This window comes from Carassius carassius, chromosome 2 (genome assembly GCF_963082965.1).
Source record: "Carassius carassius chromosome 2, fCarCar2.1, whole genome shotgun sequence".
Classification (NCBI taxonomy): Eukaryota; Metazoa; Chordata; class Actinopteri; order Cypriniformes; family Cyprinidae; genus Carassius; species Carassius carassius.
This window is the reverse complement of record NC_081756.1, coordinates 24344647-24370122: the sequence shown is the minus strand read 5'-3', so window position 1 is coordinate 24370122 and position 25476 is coordinate 24344647. Positions and strand designations below refer to the sequence as shown.

General features: G+C 37.5%; 1 protein-coding gene across 1 annotated transcript in view; it reads left to right on the top strand.

Moving 5' to 3' along the window:
- LOC132107003 (activating molecule in BECN1-regulated autophagy protein 1A-like) overlaps positions 1-25476 on the top strand; it is a 73638-nt gene that overhangs the window by 37946 nt on the left and 10216 nt on the right. Inside the window, exons 12-17 of the mRNA XM_059513134.1 lie at positions 1548-1658; positions 11407-11595; positions 13021-13175; positions 17927-18066; positions 23265-23375; positions 24701-24909. Coding sequence (XP_059369117.1) covers positions 1548-1658; positions 11407-11595; positions 13021-13175; positions 17927-18066; positions 23265-23375; positions 24701-24909 — 915 coding nt within the window. The remainder of the gene's footprint in view (positions 1-1547; positions 1659-11406; positions 11596-13020; positions 13176-17926; positions 18067-23264; positions 23376-24700; positions 24910-25476) is intronic.

The window sequence follows — 25476 nt, the reverse complement described above, 5'->3', positions numbered from 1 at the left end:
CAAAAGAAAATTTTCCATGATTTGTTTTCATAATAACATGTAAAGTGTTAACAGAAGAATAACACCAGCACTAGATGTGTTGTATTTCAGGCTAGGTTTAGTGTAAAGTTCATAGCATTCTGGTTCCCAAAGGGTCTTTTATAGTAAAAGAAGCTCTCCAGCTCATTAATCCATGGCTGTTAGAGCAGCTCCTGAAAGCCTGTCTGAATGCCAGCTCGCTGCACCTGGGTGTCTGTTGGCTGTAATGGGCAGAAAGCAGAGTGCAGGGGGAAGCTCTGTAATTGATACTTATGTCTGCATAATGTCTCCTTGAGTCCAGGTCATAACAGGCAAATCTAATATGTTAGCCAAGCCCAGGATTGACCCTCTACTGGTAAATGGACCTCTAAGTGTACTGTTTGGCCAAAGCCTTGACTCTTCCCTTCTGTAATTATGGTAACAGGGCTGAGCGCTGAATAGGACAGCCTGACATTTCCTTGTTTACCTCAGAGAAGAGATATGTTGCAGGCAGAGACCTGTATTAAATCCAGTGATGAGTGTGTTGACTGATTTGCTAAGTGCCCAGACTGCAGTATAGTTTATATAACCATTGAGGGACTGTACGCAGAAGAAGTTATCACAGATAGACGAGAATCCTCAGGCAAAACAAGGCTTAACTCTTACTGTCTAGATTAGATGGCAGAAGAGGATTTGTAGGTTTATCAAACAGTGTAGACATGTTAAACTATTTCCAGATTTTTGTTTGCATTTAACCTGTTGTTACCAGTATTAGTAGGGCCCATGTTATTAATGTTATTCTGTGTTTTGCTTGAGTGTTCAGGCCTTGAGCTATGCCCTGTAAACCGCAACAAGACACCATGCAGCCTCTATAGTCAAATGCTGTTAGATTTTCCTTGTTCTTGTAATGTGCTGGTTCTGTTGTGGTCAGATGTACACTACCATTTAAAGGTGTTTGGTCGATAAAAGTTATTCATATTTTGAAAGAAGACTTTTATGCTCATAGGCTGCATTTTACTTGATTAAAAAATAGAGTATAACTGTACTATTGTAAAATATTATTAAAATAGCTTTTTTCATTTTGAATACAGAGCTGAGTTTTCAGCAGCCATTGCTGCAGTCTTCAGTGTCACATGATCCTTCAGAAATCATTCTAATATGCTGATTTCCTGCTCAAGAAACACTTTAATATTGAAAACCGTTATAATATTAATATTTATTAATGTTAATAATATTTTTGTGGAAAATGTGATACATTTATATGATTATTTGATGATTAGAAAGGTCAAAAGAACAGTATTTATTTGAAATAGAAATATTTTGTAACATTATAAATGCCTTTACCATCTCTTGTACCTTTCTTAATGTCTATACTGTCTTTACTTTTTGATTGATTAAATGCATCCATATTAAAAGCATTAATTTCTTTCAAAAGAAAAAAATTACTCCAAAGCTTTGAAGAGTGTTGTATGAAGTATGCGCTGTTTACATAGAAATATTGACTGTTTTTTTAATTGCTGTATCTTTTTTCCCTTTCTCTTTTTTTTAAGGTGCTGTTATTGGGGACGGTCAATCTGCAGTGGCCAGCAACATAGCTAACACAACGTATCGTCTGCAGTGGTGGGACTTCACCAAATTCGACTTGCCCGAGATCAGTAATGGTGAGTGGTTGAAGGGGTGTATCAAAGCAATTAATAACAAACAGACTGTCATATTATTAGTTAGAGATGGGGCAGTTAATCCATCAGTACATCGCGTTTTATCTTAAGTGATTCTGAATCACCTACAGTCGTCTGAAATTTAGTTTTTAACATTGAATATTCCACACAAAAAACCTGGTGCAAGTATCTAAACTGTCTAAATTCTCTGTCACAGGTCAGATCATAGTCTAAGAGACCTGATTTTGGTTATGACTTTGTTGTGTATATGAACAGCAGAATAATCGATAAAAAAATAGAATTAGAATTGATCCCACCCCTGGTTTCAGTGGTGTTTTGTGTGGGATATTACAAAAGGCACGTGTTCTTTCTGAGATAAAATTTTTGCCATGTGCCCATCCACCCGAACAGAAACATAAAATGCTTCGATACCCCACAGTGTTGAGGAAATTGTAGTGAGGGGAAAGGCTGCACCATGATAAAGTCGCTGTAGAGAAAGGTAAGACTGCGCACTCCATTGAGCACAAGAGTGCAGCTGATGGATGACATATGCCATGGACAGGAGAGGAAATTGGTCACATATTAGAGTTACTTTCTTCCCCGCCTCTCTCTTTCTCTCCCTCTCACGAAGAGCATTACTGGAAGCTCTTGGCGATTACCCATGGCTGATTACAAGATTACATGATTTTTGCTATCTGGGCTTGATCTCACACCTGGCAGCACTTAGCCACTAACCTCTGTTCAGCCTGTGAGAATCTTCAGTATCTCAGAAAACAAGGTTAGCATCCCTCAGGGCATGTACACAGCCAGATACACAAAAGAAAATGAGTGTTGTGAAAGCTGTGTTTGTTGCGTTATTAATAAAAAAAAAAAAATCAGTCTGACCTTCACTTAAGTGGGGAAAATGTTTATTTGACCCACTGCTGATTTTGTAAGTTTTCCCACATTTACAAAGAAATGAACACAAATGTTGGTGTGATTATTCTGAAATGGAAGAAACACAAAATAACCATCAGTCGGCCTCGGGTTGGAGCTCCATAAAAGACCTTGCCTCATGGTGTAAGAATGATCATGAGAAAGGTGAGGGATTAGACCCGAACTACACGGGAGAAGCTTGTTAATGATCTTAAAGGAATACTTCACCCCAAAATGAAAATGTTGTCATTATTCACTTACCCCCATGTCGTTCCAAACCTGTAAAAGCTTTGTTCGTCTTCAGAACACAATTTAAGATATTTTGGATGAAAATCAGGAGGCTTGAGACTGTCCCATGGAATAGTCCATCTGCCATCAGTGGTTCAACCGTAACATTATGAATCGGCGACAGTACTTTTTATACGCGAATAAAACAAAAATTATGATTTTATTCAACAATTTGTCTCCTCTGTGTCTGTCCACATCAGTGCAGCACCATTTTGGAGAATATGAGCTGTACGCAGACAGCTTAGGCTCTTCTGTGTCAGCCGCGCCGCAAGGATACGTTTTCCAAGTATATAAGTGTTCCTGTGGCTCCCTGGTAGAGCATTGCGTTAGCAGCGCAAAAGGTTGTGTGTTCAATTCCCAGGAAACACACATACTGAAAAAAAAATGTATAGCCTGAATGCACTTTAAGTCACTTTGAATAAAAGCGTCTGCTAAATGCATAAATGTAATATGTAAATGTATATTTATGCTTTGATTTGAAAGAAAACAGCGCATCTTTGTGTCGCTGACAGTACTAGAAAGCTAGCAGTTATATCAGAGCACATAGGATCAGATTTGCTACAGTATTACTAAAGTACATGGGAAATAGTGGGAGGTAGAGCTGGACTGTGTCAGCTGAGCAGAACACTGACCCCCTGGACAGAAATCCTCTTCACTTCCCAGCAGGCTGCTTCCGCTCTACAGAGACCTGAGTGCATCCTTGTGTCCTCCCACAGTACACAATCCCTCTGGTGAATCAGTGCAGTCTAATTACAAATACAAGAAACCCCTTATAGGCATTAGATGTCAAATAAACTGTGCTATTGATTTTGGAGCCCATTAGAGGTTCATATAATGTGCTGCAGTCATAGCACTGAGTAATACTTAAACAGCTCATGTTGAATTTGTGGAAGCTCATTGTTCTACAAAACACTTAAGATCCAAACATTTCCATTAGATATTCTCTTGCCATAGCTTTTAATTAAGCATGGCTGGGCTTTTGTGAACTTTTTTTCTTTTTGGTGGTCTATATGATTCTTTCTTTCCATAATTATTTTAATGCAGTCTGGTTTAATTGACAGAAACAGCACTTAATCTTCTCAGAAAATGCTTGTACTTGCTTTAATTAAGTGCTCTGGCTTTATAGTGCAGAATCAGTTTGAGACATTAATTAAGATAACTTTTTTCATCCCAAAATTGTAGAAAGACACAGCCGTTAGAAATCCAGTGCTCTTGTTAAAATAGCTTTTCAAAAATAGCTTGACAGGCTTCAGGCTACGTAATAATTTGTGTAGATGGGACATGTTACAGATTTTTAGGTCATACTGCCTGAGAAGTATTTATTTGCTCTGTGGATGATAAATCCATTTTAGCCTGAAAGTTGGTCAGTAATACAAGTTGAATGTCATTGTGATGGTGGTGGTTTATTTGCAGGTATTTGATCTAAAATGGCCATTGCAGTATAAGACAAAGCAGTAATACATCCTTATTTGGCTCTAATGTACAGTAGGCAACTCTGATTTCACAAATTTTGTGTTTTTGTCTTTTTTTTTTTTTTTTTAATGTCTTAGTATTTATTAAGTATTAAGTTCAACTAAATGTAAACGAGAAATGTTGGCTTAAAAATAAATGAAATTAAGTTTATTTTATTTTTTTATTTCAACTTTTTTCAACTAACAAATTTTTTTTTATGGTTTTAGTTCTACTTTTAGTGAAGCATAATAACCCTGAAACTGAGAAAAACACACAAACAACTGCTACAGTAATAAATATGAAGACCTCAAGTGGCTGCAGGGACACTGAACAACACTTCAGTTTAACCAAGTTCATATAAGCACATGTTGTTATAAGCTTTCCCCAGACAAATGGTTAGGGAAAAAACTCAATCTGATCCACTACCAGATTGATGCTTCATAACCTTGCCAACCTTTCTGGAACCAGCAGATTTGAAAAGGCTCCATTTAACAAACTCTGATCCATTCTGTGTATTCCAAGACGTCTCATCCTGTCAGAAAATGACCAGTAAGAGGGATGTGTCACATACCTGTCCACTAGAGTCCTTCCTGCCTCAACCACCACACAATTAAGGTTCTGCACCCAATCACCTGACAGAGCAGGGACAGGCACCTCCAAGGGGTGATAATGACACAACAGGTGAATCACTAGCCTGTACAATGACTGCTATCTCCGAGCAGTCAAACTACTCACCTATCAGCCATCCACAGCCTCTGAGAAGACAGCAGTTTCCATGAACTCTGGAACAAAACTAACTATTGCCCAAATCCAGAAACCCATCCTTGGACTCATTTATGGCTACAGAGATGAAGAAATCTTTGGGCCAATACAAATCTGAGGCAAAGACATCTGAGCATGATGGGCCTTTAGCTGAGCAAGCTCATTATTTAACTCTAGTTTGAGTTCTCCTTACTATCAATTCCTCAAAAGCCTACTTTCTGGCCAGCTCAGCCAAAGAGCAGAAGTATTAATGAGTTAAGATATTTCCATGCTCTCTGATGCATCTGCTTCATGGCTTCAAGAAACTGAAATTAACAGAGTGTCTCAAGTTCAGAGAGTGGAAGTGTTACACATCAAAGTTAGCAATTATTTTAATAGAGAGGAGAACATGTCTGGCTACACAGAAACTCTGGTGATGATACAAAACACCAAGGTACATGCAGGTTTGATAACAAGTACACAAAACTCCACTAATTGCCAATATATTATGATACAAACTCTCTGACTTGGTGTTCACTAGCCAATTTGCCTGGCTCTTTAATTTAACATCTGTTTCAAAGTGTGTGTGTGTGTGTGTGTGTGTGTGTGTGTGTGTGTGTGTGTGTGTGTGTGTGTGTGTGTGTGTGTGTGTGTGTGTGTGTGTGTGTGTGTGTGTGTGTGTGTGTGTGTGTGTGTGTGTGTGTGTGTGTGTGTCAAAGACATTTCTCATTGGTGTTGGCTGACCTTTCTCCCCTTATCTTGGTGCCATTTACCTTTAAGACTTAGAGCAGCTTTGTAGTGTACCATGTGCTTATTATAAAGATGCAGTTGTGGTGGTGGTGAAACAATAGCAAAGATCATGATATTTAGAAAGAACATTAACAGTTAATCCAAAGTAGAGAGAACAGCAAGACACATGCTATGGTTTTGAGAGATCAGGTCAAGGACAGAAGATGTATGTCACCATGTGCATCAATATTGTCCATAACATGTGGCTAATCCTAACAAATATCTCTGTGTTTAAGTATTAGCTAGCTAGATTATCACACAGGTCCCATAAGTAGCATTTGTTTTTAACATTGCTAAGTTTTTTGAGCTCATTTGTACAGAAAGACCCACACTATACCATTCAATGGTATATTTTTTTAAGTTAAACTTGAAGTACTTTGTTATTTTAATATATTTTAAAATGTAATTTTATCCTGTGATGGCAGAGCTGAATTTTCATAATTTCCCCAGTCTTCAGTCTCACATGGTTCTTCAGAAATCATTCTAATATGCTGATTTGGTGTTTGAGACACATTTCCTTTCATTAGCATTGCTGAAAACAGTTGTGCTGCTTAATATAAAACCATAAAGCTTTTTTTTTCTTCCAGTTTTTTTTTTCATTATTATTATTGGGATCATTTACATTTATGCATTTAGCAGATGCTTTTATCCAAAGTGACTTACAGTGCATTCAGACTATACATTTGTTTTTTTACCAGTTTGTGTGTTCTCTGGAAATTGAACCCATGACCTTTTGCGTTGCTAACGCAATGCTCTACGACTGAGCCACAGGAACACTGTACATCATCAGTGTATCATAAATCAGTGTAATTGTTACTCAGACTAAATTTAAAGCAGCAGAAGGGAAACACTGACACTTATGATGCTGGCTCCAGCAACCCTTCTCTTGTCCTCTGCTTTGTTACAGTTAAGATGAGATCTTCAGCCCTGTGTACTTTTTATTCTATAAAAAGACCAAAACAGAGGATCAAAGACAAAATGTTCCCAAGCCCTGTGTTGCAGTTTATTGAAGTCAAAGATGTTTCTGAGTTTCCTTAACTGAAATCACTGAATTGCTTAGGGCTATGTGGACTTTTTCTGGGATAGCAGCACACACTAGTTTTATTTTAATTAGAAGAGCTATGAGTCGAATCAAATTAAATGCTCTGCTCTAGTTCTTTCTTAACATAAAGTCCTCTCTTGTTAGAGCAAAGCAGGTGTAGCAGGTCGTCATTCTGTGAATAAGATGTGTGATTTTTGTACCCCTTTCTTCCACCTCTGTTTTCATTTTCTTTTTATTTGTGTGCAGGTTCACTCCCATGTGGTTCTCGTAAAGGCAAACTCACTGGGTTTTAGTGCAGAGAGAGGATTTTTCTGACACTTGGAAAGTAAAATCCCAAATGAAATTTGAGACTGTCACTGCGAGGCTGATTGTGGTATTAAGGCATGTTTTATGTCTGTAAATTCTCAGAAGCTGAACGGCTTTTTAAATGGCTGTCGAGCTCCAGCTTCAAGATGATAATAGGGAACGTACACACACACATACCAGACCCATTGATGCAAAAATGCAACATGAGTCTATGAATATTAATTTTTCAAATAAATGATGGAGAGGATTTTATGTAAAATGCTTCAGTGTTTGGTATGCCCATGGCTATAAAGGAAATGAAATCGGCTGCATCCATATTATAGCGAGCACATAGTGAAGAACACTTGCAGCTGCTGCTTCATTAAATTATGGCCTCAGTAGCATGTGTACATTTAATGGAAAAAAGAGCACTACATCTTTAGTGACTCATCTGTGGTGGCAAACATCGAAAATCTAGTGACACTCAGGGAAAACAGCTATATACAATCCAGAAGAAAATGGGGAATGCAGGCTGGTCGATAGAGATGAACCACTGAGTGGATGTTATTGTACAAGGTCCATTTACACAGAACACGTTTTGTCCATACCACTAGGCTACCTTTTTTTTTTCTTCTTTCAAATGCCTACATTAGCATCCACACCAATGGCTGATAACATTATGTTAATTATAAGCACTCTGCAATTATGATGTTGCTGTTTTAATTGTTCCAGCTCTTTAAAGCAAATCAGAATTGAAAGCCAGAACTGAAAAGTGTGAAACTCACTAAATGCCCTAATGAAGATTGCTAATCTGCATCAGTGTCTGTGTTAAGGCCTGTTTACACCTACACAAATCTTTTGATCTTTTGACATCAAAAATGGCAGAAAATGCAGATTGACTCTCTGATAGTAGATGGCACTTTTACAAAAGCATAAAAATCATGGTTACTCTGAGAGCCAACGTGCTACATTTTCCGACACCTTGTCATGGAGAAGAAAATAAACAAAACCGTTATATGTTCTCGAGTATGATTAATGCTGTTAATCTATGTGACTGTAAACGAAGATCACTTGTTTTGGGCATGAATGCGATTGTAGTGACTTAGCAAGTAACCAGAATGTTGTAGGTTCATATCAGTGACCCTGGGTAAAGTGCTACATGTTTTTTGGAAGACGTAGCTGGATTTAATTTCTTTAAATCTGTATTTATCTGTATAATTTTTTTTGTAATATTCAGTTGCTGTGATTTTAACAGACACTTAAACTGACATCAGGTGTCTGTGGTTTTGTGCTGTTTATGAGAATGTTTATTGTAGCAATGTTTCTTCTCTGTCACCTGAAGGGGTCGTGTATGTAGGCGTGTGGAAGAGGGTTGTTTGTGCTTTTATGAATGTTTGTGTGCTCAGTATTTTTTGACCTTGAATCTAGGTTATTCTGGATAGTTGTTTTCCAAGGATGTGCCGATCCACTGCTTTTTTCAATCTGTTTCTTTTCCCTGTCTCTCATTCTTGCTCATTTAGTCTCACAATGATAAGATGAGTGACTTTGCAAATGACAGCGAGTGTAATTGGAGTGAGTAATTCTGGACTAAATCAGTCTAAGCCCACTGGCTGGGCCGATAGAATGCTTCCAGTATAAATATACCTGCAAAAGGCTGATTTATTTCAGTTGTCAAGATACTCTCTGGCCACAGCAGCTGGAGTCCTGAGTGCTCTGTTTATCATTCAGTGTCAGCCTCACACCCAATCTAAATCCTAAAGAACATCATTGTACCCATGCTTCCACAAAAATAATTGATTAAAATGCACTTTAGCTTGTGATGCAGTAGTCTGGGCTTCCCCTGGAGTGCCACCCAAATAGCCGTCACTTCAGCCCAACAAATCCATTACTCAGATCCAGTAGGGAGCTCTGTCTGCCGAAGCCGTGAGCCACTTATCCATCTTCAGAAGTGTGGGCCGACTCTCTGTTACACAACCTGCCCTTCTGACCCTCTCCTGCTAAAACACAAGAGTAGGCAGGTTAAATTATATGTGATTTTTAATGCGTGCTTTATTAATATAGATTGTAAATAAAGCCATCCAGCTATTGATGGAAGCATTTATATTAAAGCCCAGACGGGCGAGACAAATATTCCCTATATTATTTTTCTGCTGTATGTAACAAACAGAATGGCTTAAAATACAATAGATCATTTTTCAAATTAGCAGATAAAATATTTTTGCTTTTTTTTTACACGGGAGACGAATAATTATATAGGTAAGAGACAGGGAGGCATTTACAAAAATTCAGGTGATTATTTAAATATATTGTCATATTTTATTGATTTCTATGTGATACACACTTGAGCATGGAACACAGATACCACATTCAGATCTGCATGTGGTGACTTTTCATCATCAGTTTAATTGCTCCTTTTATCAGGAACAGATTTCCCTCTTTCTCTCTCCCTGCTCTTGTTGACAGTGGGTGAATGGAGGTGTGTGTCAGAGAGTGAATCGCAGGTCCTGCTGGTCAGCAGCCTCATCACTGCACTAAATTACTGCCCTATTTAATTAACGCACTCCTGCTTAAATCTCCCCTCCTGTTCTCTCAGACTCTCTTGACCTTACTCGGTGAACACATGTACACAGATACACAAACATGCACTTGGTGATTAAAACAAATCCATCTTTCTAAATGTGCATAAGGACTTGCAGTCACCTGCCAAAACTCACCTGCTGTTGTTTAGCTTGTGCACTTCAATCACACCGTCACATTCTGAATCACAAATGCCCTAATTACACCTCCCACACACACATGCACCTGATGCTTTATTCTGAGACCTCTGGGCAATGACACACGTTGCTGCACGAGACCAGAGCAGCATGTTATTGTTCCATTAATGCTTTGAAAAAGTCACTTTATCTTAACAGATGTTTTGAATCAGCTATCTCAGCTCACTCACATTTGTGTTGTTATATCCCTGTGTTTACACAGTGTTTGTTTTCTGAATATCACTACCATTCTGTGTGTTGAGAGATGGCTTTATTAGGATGCAAATTGCCATGGAAACAGTAATGGATTATGCTATGTGTATAACAGAAAATGAAAACAGCAATCAAATTTAATTTTGGAGTTGACGTGGTTTCCAGAGCAGAAACATTATCATTTTCTCTCTGCATCCCGCTTGGCAGAATGGTATTACTAGATATCTTTTATGTGCGTGTGTGTGTGTGTGTGTGTGTGTGTGAGAGTCTTGTGTGCTGAAATAAGAAGGGAACTACAGACATCGCTCTCTCTCTCTCTCTCTCTCTCTCTCTCTCTCTCTCTCTCTCTCTCTCTCTCTCCCTCCCTCTCCTGCCACTCTGCTCTCTTATTCATTAGTGTGGGCTGAACAGATGTGGCTTTCTGTTAGTCACTAAATCACTTTTATTGCAGCTCAACTTAGGGCAATTCTGCAGCTTCTGCTAATTTTTAGCGAAAATGATTGTTACACAGAGTACTGCTCGTGTGTTAATCGAGATTTAAATGCAAAATAGAAATCTGGCAGATACAGAGGCAGACATTGCAATCAGTTTTTGGCAAATTTAACGAGTATGCTAATTTAATGTCTTTACTCTATAAAGTGGAGCTTAATGCTAAGCTTAAATACAGCAGATTGTTGTTTTCAAAATTTGACATTTAAAGCTCCTATAACTTAACTATTATACATAATACTATTATTTTCTGTCCGAGGCATTCCCTGTTTTAGCCTTTATTTTGTTTTTGACCACTCCAAAACAAAATGTATGTGTTGATTTGGACTAGATATGCATGATATGTGCTGTCATATTAGTATTAGTATATAAGTGTGGATTTTTAATATTATCATATCAGCACAGTGAGTAAAAGTGACTATTGTATTTTAGCTAATACATTATATGCAACTTATGTGTTTACACATTATTTCTAGTGGGCCTGCTTATTCATAAACACAAATGGAATGAAATGTTTACACACAGCCTATAGATTTTCATTTTCTTTCTCCATGTAACTTTATTGAAATTACCATTGTTTTTATTTAACTTGACCAGAAAATGATTTAAAAATGACCAGAAAGAATGATGTTTTATATAGCTGTACATATCTTTAAATATTGTCAGTGCCGTTTTAAATCTGTAAATTAATATGTAGATTAATAATTATCGGTTATCATTACCAGGTGCAGGTTTCATATTGGTGCACCCCTAATTTAGATCTTGTGTCTGATTTCTTTTTTAGCATCAGTAAATGTGTTGGTGCCCAACTGTAAGATCTACAATGACGCGAGCTGTGATATCTCTGCGGACGGGCAACTGCTAGCTGTATTCATTCCCAGCAGTCAGAGGGGTTTCCCTGATGAGGGCATCTTGGCTGTGTACTCCCTGGCCCCACACAACCTGGGAGAGATGCTCTACTCCAAGAGATTTGGTGAGTGACCCTGAGACCTCATAAGGGCTGTTAGTTTGCAAAAACATGACTCTCCTCCCTGTGCTGACAAGGGTTTAATACACTAATTGAGCCATCAGAGCTAAAATTATTTCAAACTTGTGCGTAATTAAATCAAATGCAAAGGGACATGGCTGTTCTCATTGTGCTCTCACTTTCCCTCTAATTGGCTGAACAGACAGCAGTGATGGAGCTCTTTTAGAGGCAGCTTTAATTAGATAGTCCCCATTTAAAAGCCAAATGAAGACAGGGCTGGGACCAGGCTGTTGATGGAAACCAATGATGAGGAAGTATGAGTCCTGCTTGTTTTAGATTAAAGTGATTTGAAACGCTGTTCTCTCTCTCTGCTTGTTGGTCATCACCATCGGTTATACAGTTCCTCAAGGAACTATCATTCATCAACAGTGGATTAATGAGAGCCATCAACCAGGATCCTCAATACTAAATTGTTCGTTTCCATTTGCTGATCACATCGCTAGCACTCTTTGGTTCGTGCACATGCCAAGCAAGGCTGATTTCTAAAGTTAAATGGCTATGAAATTGAATAAGGTTTTAGGAAGAAAATTATTTTTGCTGTAACTGAGCAGGTCTAGGTGTGAACTTTTCTAATTTCATGCTTAATAGATTGGTCTGAATGATCTGGTTATAACTTTTAAAGCAATTAAATTAACAATTTTCACAATAGGCTTATACTGCCATGATTTGACTTTTTATATGTAGTTAGTAGGGGTGTAACGGTAAACAAGCATGACAGTTCGGTCTCTTCTCTAGACTTCATTTATAGTGAACTAACGAGCTGTGGACATTGATGACTGCCTGAGGTAAATGAAATGCTGTGTGACATTTTGTTTACAAGCTGTTTTATTGCCGTCTTTCCATGGTTGTAATGCTGATAGAGTGATTACATGAGGCATGAGATGTTCATTCATGTTTATTTCACATTAAAACTAGTAGTAAAGAGGGAAGGGATGATAGCGCTGCCATTTAAACCAAGGTGTTTATACAGCGATTTGTCACGCCACATCAAAGAGCACCAAAACAACATTATTGTTTGAATTTCTTAAAAAAAGGACATCATTTGTAAGATGAGACTTTGTTTCTAATAAAAAGTAACAATATATTAAACTGTAAGTTTCCAATAAAACAATGTATTTGTTCGGTAATGTATTTGTGTACTGTTACACCCCTAATAGTTAGTAATTCTTTAGGAGTTTAAATACTGCTCAGCTAGCTGCTTTATTATATCGTTGCTTTAACAAAAAGTGTTAAGACCAAGCAAAGTCCTTTATGCCAGTCTTGTTGAAATATATATTTTTTTACACAATTTTGATAATTTTTGTAATGGTTTGGCTTAGCCTGTAGTTTTAAGTCAATGTTTCCATGCTAGCTTGTGTGTATTTGTCACAGGACCAAATGCCATCTCTGTCAGTTTGTCTCCGATGGGTCGTTACGTGATGGTGGGTCTGGCATCTCGCCGCATCTTGCTGCATCAGGTCACTGATCACATGGTGGCACAGGTCTTCAGACTCCAGCAGCCCCACGGAGGAGAGACATCCATGAGGGTACGTCACTGCTGACCTCACTTCTTTAGACTCTGCCACAGCTCTCAATACTAGCACAAAAAATACATTACCATATCTGTTTTCTAGAAATCTAAACCACCATAGTTAAAGTTAAATGCCTTTGAAAATCTGTACATGTATTTCTCAAAAAAAAAAAAAAAAATTGTCTTTAGGCATGTTCATTTTAACCGGTTAACCGTTAATCGACCGTTAAAAATTTTGACCGATTAATGCAATCAGGTAAATGCTTTAAAAAGTCATTAATTAATTTATGTTCAGTAATTTATCAAAATATTAAAAAAGGTTTGCTGCATGATCAAAATACGTTACGCGTATAAATTTTTTTAAAAAGTAAAAAAAAAATACAAATAAATTTCTCAAATGTTCACATATTCGCGATGTATTTGAATCCCAAATTATTATTTATTATGTAGCCTACTTCACTCGCGTTACAATATCCACGTAAATCAAAATGTTTTGCTGTCGGCGCAATCACTTTTTCCTTCTGACAGTGGAAGCAACTACTCCTTTTAATCATAAAGATAATCGGAATGGTAAACTGTTTGCCTTTATTTGTGTACACTCACAATAAAAACAATATTTGTGTGTAAAATATGCCTAAAGAAAAATAGGATGCCGCTCTCTGCCATCTGGTTTCCTTTCGCACTGCACAAAAATGGACCGAAACTGCGTTTTTAACTGCGTTTGATATAAAAAATATATTTCTCGTATGGGCCTATTTATTTGTATATATATATATATATATATATATAATTAAGGCTGGTAATTTAACGCAATATATAGATTCATTAATTATGGAGAAAAATAACGTTTTAAAATTATTAACGCATTTAACGCAATTTCCCCGCCCCAGATCTATGTGGATCATCTGCCATTTCATACAGTTGATTGATGACTAATATGAGGCTGGGCAACAACTTACTGCGTGATGGAGCCTAGAGAATATTGCTGAAATTCAAGATATGGGGCAAAATTCTCTGTTTGATATTGTCTCTCATATTTACATCACATAGGTTAGTTAAGAAATATCACAAGCTGTAGGCTAAGTGCAATATCACACCAGTGCAAATCTGATACTAATCTTATAGCTACAACAGTTCATGAAGAAGTTAATATTGTGTTATTTTAGACACAGTGTTGTCTGTTTTGCTCAGTTTTGCCAACCAGAAGATAAAGACAAAGCAGAACTCTTCATCTCCGAGCAACCCACAGCGACATTTAATTTCTTAATCCACATTTTGAAAGAACCGGGTGAACCATTTGGTGCATTGAACCATTGGCCATAGTCTTGAAGCGGCGCTGCACAGACCGATCGGTGTTTGACATCAAAGTACCGTGAGAGCGATTCAGAAGCACAAGGAGTCGTCTGCTCTCTAAAGCTCTCACGGTACTTTGATGTCACACCGGTCGGTCTGATGGTGATGATCCGCTTCAAGTCAAACAAGCCTAATAATTCAATGAACCATTCACAAAGAACCGTTTACTTCACTCCTGAATGAATCAGCAATTTGAACGAATCAAATGAATCAGTAAATGACTCGATGACTTAATCATTAAGACATTTACCACCACCTACTGGCAGTTTTAGTTTATTATTTAGAGTATCATTTCATTAAAGAAATAATTTAATATTTTCATTGTAGTAATAATAAAATTAAGAAAATAAATTATTAAAGTTATAGTTCACCCAACCAAAAATGACAATTCTGTTTTCATTCACTCACATGGTCCAAAAGAGTATATGTAATACATTTTTATCAAACAAAATATTTCTTGCTGAACCTACTTTTTTGAATCTCTGTTTGATGCTTTGCACAACACAGACCCTTATCCTTTCTAATTTAAAATAATCAGTTAATGGTTAATAATTGGTTATCGAGTGTCGGTTGTTAGTTAGGAAAAATAAATGAAATGAACATCCCTAGATGGCCTTTTTATGTAGGTTATTGTCAGAAATTCAGTGTAATCAATTAATAAAGGTCAACAAATAAAAATGACACTATTTTTTTTTTTTTTTTTTATAAATTGCCTTCAAAAAATTGCCTTCTAAAAGCAGGACTTCCATCTAAATATTTATAGCAAAAAGTACTGTATTTTTAAAAAGAAAATACAAATTTTCCATTAAAATGTTTTCCAAAGCACTTTCAAACTGAAGATTTCAGACAGGCCCCAAAGCCCATTTACTTATTGTCATTTTAGTCATTCCTTTCATGACGTTTGATTATTGTGAAGTGGTGGTCTGCCCTGTGTAGATCAGCTCGCTGTGCTCTCTACAGCAGAGGGGGGAGCCTGGGGTTTAGAAAAGCCTTTGAGTAGGAACCTGACCTAGATACACTCTTAGAAATGGAGGAAGAGAGAAGTAGGAAAACTGTGTATTTGTGTGGAGCGAAGTGCATAAATGGAAATATCTGCATGGTTGACTTTTGTTTTTGTAAGATGTGTTCATGGCAGGATTCTGAATGTGGATTAATTTGAGAGCGATGGAGCAGGCGAGCGTCATTTTTATCCTTGTTCAGTCTCTAAACATACAACACCAAATCTCTCTCCACAGAGGCTGGAAAGCCAGCATGTAGTGAGCACATGTTCATGTATTCATGGGTATTTGCGGTTATTGAGCTCCACGCTCAAGTCTCTGTGTGTTTCTTGCTGAACCTCATTTGTATAAAAAAATATACAGCTTCCTTATAATTAGGCTGGCCACCACAGTGGTGTTTTTACAATAATGTCTTAATGTGTTAATCAGAAACTGTGATAGTCTTAAATGAGTTTAGTACCTTTGTTATTGCTCTTAAAGCTGTATTTAAAATATGATCCATACATGAATTCAGTCTTTTAATGATACTCTCAGGCACTCTTTTTCCGTTCTAATGGTTATTGTACATCAACAGCAGAGGTGATGTAATGAAGTGGACAGTGCTGTAGTGTTAAGTCTTCTATGAGATAATGATGAGTCTTTGAGCTTCACAGGTCTTTCCTACTGACTGTCAATCTTTCACACATCTTTGTATGAAATATTTTTTCCAGAATTGCTTTCATTTAATTTCTCTCTGCATTTTATGTGAGACTGAAATAAAACTTTTCTGCAAGTTTCTTGAACAGCTGATGGACCACTTAATTGTCATTGTAGGAGCTGCACAAACCAGGACCATATGAACTGTCAGATCAGATTTTTCTAGGAACTTTGTGTAGAATGCTTCCAAATTAACCAATGTGAGCGATGTGAAATTCAGAAAGAGAGGTTTAAAATTTAAATTCAGATAGATTTATTTCTGAAATTTAAGTCAAGATCTTTATATCTTTAGGTTTAGGTCACAAGAAAATCGAATTGTTGTCACTACAACGCAGGACAGAAAAAAATAATGCATGGCCTCTTAGAGCTTCTGTACACTTTTACCTGGAGTACAGTGTTTAATTTACAGCAAATTGTTATTTAAGTAATTCTGAATGTGCTAATTTGACATGAAAATGCATTATTTTATTTGTGTTTAGGTACTTAGCTACTATTTTTCCAACAAAATGTAATTTCTGTCTGCTAATTTGTGAGTGTTAAAACACCTGAACTGGAAAATGCCAACAGGCTTCTGCAATGAATCAAGGGGAAAAGGTGTACAGGTGCAAAATGCATATTTACCACTACATACATTTGCCATAGCAACATCCTTTCAGGGTCGCCATAGCAACAGCACTTTTGGTACATTTCGTTATTTGTTTTATGACTGTTTGTTTATAGAGACATTTCGCACTCACTGTTTTATTTATTAGTTTCTATCATTTTATATTGAATGATTATTTTCCATTTCCCCACACGTGTCCTTATTTATTAGAAGAGATCATTTTGTTTGTTTATTTGAAGTGAAATTTTCTCATATGGTAGATAATGAACAAATTTAATACGTCAGCATCATTAATGTGTCTGCTTATTACCAGGATTAATTATACACTGGAGAGCGGAGAGAAAGAAAATGAACAAAGGTTATAGCCCGAGGCTCTGTCTCTAGCTTTGATGTGAACAACTTATTCTACATATACATTTTTTAATTTGTCGGGAACTACATTGCCTTTTAGCAATTGAATCAGACTCATAGTAATTAATCATTGCTGTATATATCAGCACTGCTCATATGAAGACTCAGAAGAGCTGTATATGTTTAAGGCATCGTCCCACACTGTCCCTGCAATCTACTGGCTCCAGATGCACAAACACACAGCGTTCAGGTGCTGTCTTGCTGACACACACACACATGTGCAGCAATCATACAAACTCTCTTCCCTTAAAAGACACTGTCTGAACTGCCTGTCTTTGTGGATTTTATCATTGTCCTGAATTTTGTCTGTCTGGAGTAGAGAGAGAGAGATAGAGAGAGTTTGTCTGTTGATCACTCATCTGCAGATGAATGAGACTGCTTTCTCTCTCCCTGGCAGACATGAACTTGTCCTATTTTTGTCTTTTTTTTTCTAGAGCCAGCGGAGTGTAAGTAGTATGCCAAGGCTGACAGACAGGGACGGGGGAATGGATTGGAAAGAAAGAGAAAGATTACTTTGGAGAAAGAGATTTGACTTTTCAGAGTTTAGCCTCTTCTCAGTTATGCTAGCAATGTTGTCATATCTGACAGAGACTGCAGTCTACAGCGGAGAGGATGATGGGAGACGCTGGCTACTGATAGAATGTGTGAAACTACTGAGAGGACTGTGGGACGGTTTAAACAGGTGCGTTCTTGTGTGTTTTTCAGAGGGTGTTTGATGTGGTGTATCCAATGACCCCAGACCAGCGGAGACACATCAGTATAAATTCTGCACGTTGGCTGCCAGAACCAGGGCTTGGGCTTGCTTATGGAACCAACAAAGGAGATCTGGTCATCTGCAGACCTGTGTGAGTCTCCAAGCCATCCCTCCATGGCTCCCTCAGCCCTCTTTTGTGGGTCACAAATCACTTTTTTTCACCTTTTTGTTGCATTAAAGAACAAAAGTGCTGCTGTAAGAATTTTTTTTAAAGAAAGGTTTAAGAAACCCAGCTGGACTCCAAGATAATTGCTTGCCAAACATGAGCCCTTTACTCATCTGTTGTGGGTCAACATTAAATGAGAAATGATCTGTAATCTCACCATAACCATGGTAAAACAACTTGAGATATAAATGGTGTGCATATAAAAGCATTTTAAATGTTGAACTCACTCTGTCTTCCATCTGTTTTTTGTTTTCCGGGTGAGAACTTCACTGTTTTATGTTTATGTAAATGAATGTCATACATCTAAAAAAAAAAAAACATTTTTGGTTTTGTCAGTTCTTCAGCAGTTTTAAAAGAAGTTTTCCTGCAAGTGTTTGTTAGCGAAACAGACAGTAATTAATTCACTTCAAGGATAATTTCCCTCCACTGTATTTGGTTGTATAATTTGCAGCTTGGCTGTGGATGTAGCTTTTCTGTAAGTTTGTCATAATTATCATCAAGGTTACCATGGATACTAAAAAGCCCACGTTGCTGCAAATCATTGTCTCTACAATGTAAACATGCTCGCACTTCATTAATGCAAACAGTTTGCTAATTAGAGTAAGCATAAAATGTATCATACGCAAACTCACAGGCTTATTTGTAGTTTATGTACTCAGTTCTCATTGAATGTAATGTTGTGTGCCTTGGACACAAAAAAGCCAATGGCTTGGCTTCAGTCGTGCTCTTATACAAACCTCTATGCACTCCCATAAAGGCCTATCACGATTATTAATTAAAGAAGTTTGATCATTTGATCCAATCACAATCGTTTCAGATCATAATTGTCAATTTACATTTCAGTCACGTTTTCCTTTAAATAAGCACAAAAAGCAATGCCATCAAATGTGCACTGTCAACTCACACTTTCCAGTGTGTACTAGAGAGAAGCAGGGGAGTCAGATTTCAGCACCACACCAGTCCGTTATTTACATTTATATTACATTCATGCATTTGGCAGACACTTTTATCCAAACCAACTTATATTGCATTCAAGTTTTACATTTATCAGTTCATGCATTCCCTTGGATTCAAACCTTTGCATTAAAACAGCTGAGAACTGTATGAGGTACATTCAATTTATAGGGGATACTCCATAGGGGATAGGGGATACTCCATCCAAAAATTGAAATTCTCTCATCACTTACTCACCCTTATGCCACCCAAAATGTCTATTACTTACTTTCTTTTGTGGAACACAAATTGAGTTTTAATCCACATGACCCCAGTTGATGAATCTAAATGTCTTCTGAAGGAAAATGATTGGTGGGTGTGAAGAAAATACTAATTCATGTTTTAAACTATAAACCAACTTAAGTTCATGTTTGATGTAAAGCATATTGTGACGCAACTGTTTTGAAGAGATGCAGAGGATCATATGGGCCTGTTTATGTTTAATTGTAGTAAAATATAAAATCTTTTATTAAAAAAATTATGTACGGTACTTAAAAAATATATTAGACTTACACTGTACATGGCAAGAGGAAAAAGAGACTATTAAATCGCTAATCGCAGTTATTTGTTGACAGTTGTCATAAAATTCATGATCGTGACAGGCATACTCCTACATATACCTCAGAAAATTTGGTAAATAATTTGAATAGAATAAATTTGTGTAGAATAATGGATAGTTTTCTTGTTATTTCCGTTTTCACAATATATATATTTTACAACAAAGGCTTTTTGCTGCAGGCACACCATGTCGTAATTACCATAATTACTAGATAGCCTGTGACTTTCAACTCAGGGTTTGGTCATGTCCTCTCCATAAGACTCAGAATAATGTGTTTCTATGGCAACACTATTAACCTTGAAATTAATCTGTGTAATTTGAGTAATCAATAAAACCCACAATGGAAGAAGTAAAAGTGCTTATGCAAATGCCTTCTTAATAACAGTACAGTTTCAGCGGGATATTAGATATAGTTATTCAACTAGCTACATAATTACAGTAATTCCGGCATGGCGTGAATGCAGCTTTCATATCATCCTTCAAATTCTTGTAGTGTACATGCTGTTGTTTTTTTGATGCCCAGGTTACCCATCTCTTTCCTGGAGGACTGTAACTAATAAAAAAAGTGTCATAGTCCTGTGACATTCCTTTCCAGAGCTCCCCTCACTGATCCTCAGGTAGTTTTGGGCCTTCCTGAGCATATCTTACAAGCATGCTGAAAATAGTATGTCCAGAGGTGATGTAACATATTTTGATGTAACATTTTTTTTTTTTTTTTGTTAACATCATCCACAACCTTTGGCTGAAGTTGAAAAGTGCCCAAGGCTACAGCCATTATTAACAAATGCAAATAATATGTTATCATCTTTGGTTCTTAGAAGGTTTAGAGGTCAGGCACATCAGAACTGTCATACGTTATTTATCTTTCACATAATACACACATATGACATTTGTAAATTATTTTCTTTCAGATGGAAGGGCAAAATGAGCTGAGTTTGCACCGACTCAAAAATAGATGTGGGGCTTCCAGTGTAGACCGCTTAATTTATTGTAGTACAAGCTATTTAGTTTATATTTTGTTTTATTAGAAACTCACATCTGGAGTAAACCCTTTGTTTGAAATTTAAGGCCGCTTACAGTGTTGTAGTCATGACCATCTCTTTGGAGTCTGAGACATGCTCCCAGGTCCATGACTCAAATGTGCTGCTGGTTTCTACAACACTGACTGCTTAACAGGATCAATTACATTCATGAAATATCAATGCACAAGGGCACCTCAGTGGTGGTATTGCTGGCCCGAGACTTGAACCCACAACCTTTGGTTTAGGAGTCAAACTCTCTAACCACTAGGCCTCTTTGGGCTGATCTTGTCTGGGAAAAGTGCACTCCTGCATAAATGGGAGATTTTAGAAAACCTGCATGAAAGACTACTGCCAGAGGTAGAAAGGTGATGGGTGGGAAACCATTGCCAATATATGTGATCACGGACTGGTTTGACACCCATTTGAGAATGATGTCCCTTTTCCTTGTCGCTTACTCCACTTTTCTCAACCCCATTGAGGAGTTTTTCTCAGCCTGGAGACGGACCAAATGTTCCTCCTGAATGCAATGGATTGAGCATGCCAAGACATCACAGTTGAACTCTGCCAGGGGTGAATGAGGCATACCAAAAGATGCCTAGCCAGAGAAGAAGATATCAGTTGTGATGTCGATGAGAACATGTGGCCAAATCCAGAAGACAGTCAGATTAGAAGATTGCTTTTTAATTATTTTTATGTTTGTTTATTTTATATTTTCACATGGCAACTTTATTGCTTATTTTATCTTGCAGTAGTGTCCTGATGCAAATAAAGCCTTTATATAAAGCTACTCTAAGATTTATTTATTTTTTTTTTGTATTGAATATCTGCAGCAAAAGAAAAAAAATGCATGCATTTACCAAACCCAAGAAAAAAACAAAAATGTAGAGCGACTTAAAAAAACAACAACTGCAAAACACAATCTATGATCAATACAATATACTATTGTATAAAGGGAAGAACTGACATTAAATAATGCAGTTTCTGTAATTCTGTCTAATGATGTTAGTGTTTTTATGACATTGTGCTTTGATGGACTAAAAGTTCCTGTTGCAAATTATTTGATTTTGAGATGTTTGCAGTTTTTGGTAGGCAAGGTGTATTGTGTTCGTGTATTATTGTATTTATTTACAGTGTGTGATTTAAGAGCATGAAATTAACTGTTTTGCTACTTGTGTGTTGCTGGTGCGTTAAGAGTTTAGGAAAATTGTTATGAGAATTAAAAAAATCTTAGCGATTGTAAACAAACAAAAAAAAAAACTGTATTAGGCTGTTCATCTGATTTCTTTATGTTAATATACGGCCAGATTTGTCCAATACCCTGTACATTTATTTACCTAAGAATAAGAATATTGTCTTCACCTTTCTCTGAAAGCAGCCAGGACCACACACTGCTTTCTCTCAGGCAGTACCTGTAAGGCTGTTACTCTACAGCTTTTGATGGACATTGGCGGAAGATGGATCGATCGGACTGAAACTGGTAATTAGCCTCCAGTGGTTGCAGATGACAGCCTACTCTCATGGTGGGGAACATCCACTCATTATGATGTGTTGAAAAAAGATCAATTTTAAAGTGCACAAATATTGATTACATTCAAGAATACAAGAAGGATACTTCATAGTTTGTCTCATATCCATTAACAAGCACCATCAGCTTGAAGCAGTGTTTATTCTGCGTTATACGTTTATTTTTGTCAGACATTATTTACCTTAGCTATATAATATGCAAGAATACATCACCTTTCGCAACTTTCCCCAAGGTTTTGGCTTGCTACACTCTTCAAACAGGAGTCAGAGAGATGTTTTGCTTTCCTTTAGTTAGACTTCCTTAGAGAAAAGTGAAAGAGATGAATAGACAGAGAATAGCAGAAGGGAAAAGGGGGCGAGAAGGAGAGCTGGACAGGCCTATTGGGAGGTAACATCTTTGGGAACTCTTGGTTGGAGACAGGTGCGCGGGATGGTTGGATGAAGTGGATGTCAGCCTCTGCAACTATGGGACTGTCAGAGCTATGCTAATGAGCCACATAGATGCATTGTGTGAGTCTGTGGGGAGTGTAGCGAGTTTCTTTGAGCTAGGCAAATGAGCAGTCAACGGACTACAGCTCTAACACACTCGAGAAAGAGAGAGGCTTCTCTTTCTGTCTGCTGTTGTTTAAGCTCAGCTTTTTTTATGCTCTGTTTGCCGACGTTTTTCTCTGTATTTAAACCCAACAAAGAAAAACACGGGTTTCCCAAAGTCAGAGCAGAATCATTAAAGAGAGGGGATTTTTAACCTAATGCTTTATTTTTAAACCATGAAAACACATTTTCCTGTTTTTTCTCTTCAGTTAGGCCTTGCTAGATTTATCTATGTACAATTAATACCAGTGGATGTCACCTTAGAATTTAAAACTTTTAGCTTCTGCAGAGTTGAAATGAAGGTCAACCTTTTTTCTTCTTGCACGGTATATGTGACATTGTCTGTGAGCTTCACCTGGATTGCAGGCACTTATTACAGTACTTTCTCTTTCTTTGTCTACCTATGTATGTGACCGTGGAAATATACCATCCAGTGACATACACTCAGATGGCAATGGCACTTCTGAACCCTCCGAGAGAATATTCACTATCAATAATGATGGAGGGGTTGGAAACCGTAGCAGCAGGGCTGGAGACAGAGCAGGGTGAGTATGGACATACTTTTATTGAGAGCACCAGGACATTAAAACAACATTAACTGTGGTATATACTGTGTGACTGAGAATTCAGCTAGTATCAAATTATCGCCGACCAGCTCTCCGATCACTGTCCAAGGTCCAGGGAACAGCAGCGTGTCACTTCGTGGATGGGCTTGATAGCGAGCACAGCTGTGAGGCTGCTGCTAATTAAGCCTCATCACAGCAGCCATGAATCCAGCTTGTTTTGCTGACACTTTTTTTGGGGGGGGGGGGGGCCTCACTGAGGTGTGTTGAACTGCTGTTCCCGTCTTGTTGGTCTTTCGTTCCCTGACACAATGCTGCCACATTTGTCCACAAAGGGCTTAATGAGACATCTTGGTCCACTTTATAGCAACAGTGCTTCACTCAAGATTGTGATGGAGTATTTATCTCACCTCAAAATCTCATCATCCTGACCATTATATTGGCAGCTCAGATCCAGGCTCATGTCTGGAGAAGGCCACAACAACATAAGACTTCTGGCCTCACATAATTAGTCATAACTGATACTAATTTTCATTCATTCCCTGTTACTGTCTGTATGTTTTTCTATAGTCCTTTAAACTGAAATGTTTTTCAAACTTTTAAATCTTGTAAAACAAGATTTTTTTAAAATTTGAATGACAGGAATTAAATTGATATTTTAAGGATACTCTCAATTCAGTTCTTTCAGTTCTTTATGCCACATGATCCTGATAGTTCACCCAAAATGTTTAATTTAATGCTGTCATTTACTCTCCCTCATATCAAAGTATGACTTGTGTTGTTTGTTTGTTTGTTTATTTATTTTTGTCCATACATTCAAAGTCATTTTAGTGTTGTTTTAGACCCCACCGACTGACTTTGTATAGATAAAAAAAGAGTTTTATACAGTTGTATCTTCTTTATTTTCCACAGGGAAAAAATGATAAAGTTTTGGAATGACATGAGGATGAATAAAATATGTTGTTTGGTTTGTTAGCAATGTGTTGTTTTCTCCTGAGGATGAATAACTTCTGCTTGTATTATTCTGAAGTCATTTTAGATACAAATGCATTGTAGAATATCAAATGCATTGTACAGTACATCTTTAATTAAAAAGTTTCTATGAAAGAAAAAAACATTTTGTCAGAAAAGGTTTAGCTTTACCAAGCAAGCAGTTATATAGACACGTTTCCTGTTCCATCTATAGGTCTTCCAGCCCTGTGTCATATCAGATCAGACCGGAATCGCCTGAAGGCTGTGTGGGGATGTTGTAAGATTTGGTGTAGTCATCATCACTCATCCTGCTGTCGGATGTGTTTTGTTTGTAGGAACAGCACGACTGATTGGAGGTCCCGCAGAGAGGTGGGTCTGATGGATGTGATTGGTCTGCAGCCACGACATCCTGCCCCCACTGTTACATCACAGGGGACGCAGACACAGACTCTGCAGCTACAGAATGCAGAGACACAAACAGACCGTGAGCTTCCAGACCAACTTCAGCAGCCCAGCACTTCTCAGAGGTCACAGGTCACTGATGGTAAGACGCTCTCTGTGAGTCTGAATTTCATTACTGAGCTCAGGTGAGGGTTGTCCTTCAGATGAAAAGACAAATCCTTTTCCATCTCTTTGCTACAACACATTGGAGCTCCTGACGGCTAAAATGTTCTGCATCAACAAAACTTTCTTCTTATCCTTTAGACAGGCTCACTAATCTTAATAGATTCAGTCTGAGTGCACTTTCCAGTTGCAGTGTTTTGTACTTAAACTTTGCAGTCTGATGACAATATTTGTAGCATGACAATATCTGCAACACATGTATTCTGTGCATGCAAAAAAAGTAGGATTTAGTGTTATCATAGCAACAAGAAGCTGTCAGTGCTCCTGTTAGAGAATTTGGCCCCAACTTTTTTTCCTCAGACATTTTTTTTTATGTCGTTGTTCCGTATTGTATGACTAAAACAGAAATAAAAGCGAAATAGAAATATTACAAAAAGTTAAAGTGATTCTCATGATGCTCAGAGATCTGGCATTGACCGTTAGCGGACCTCACAATCACATACTCGCCCGTCTTGGTTATTAGACTGAGGTCATTGACTAATACTTT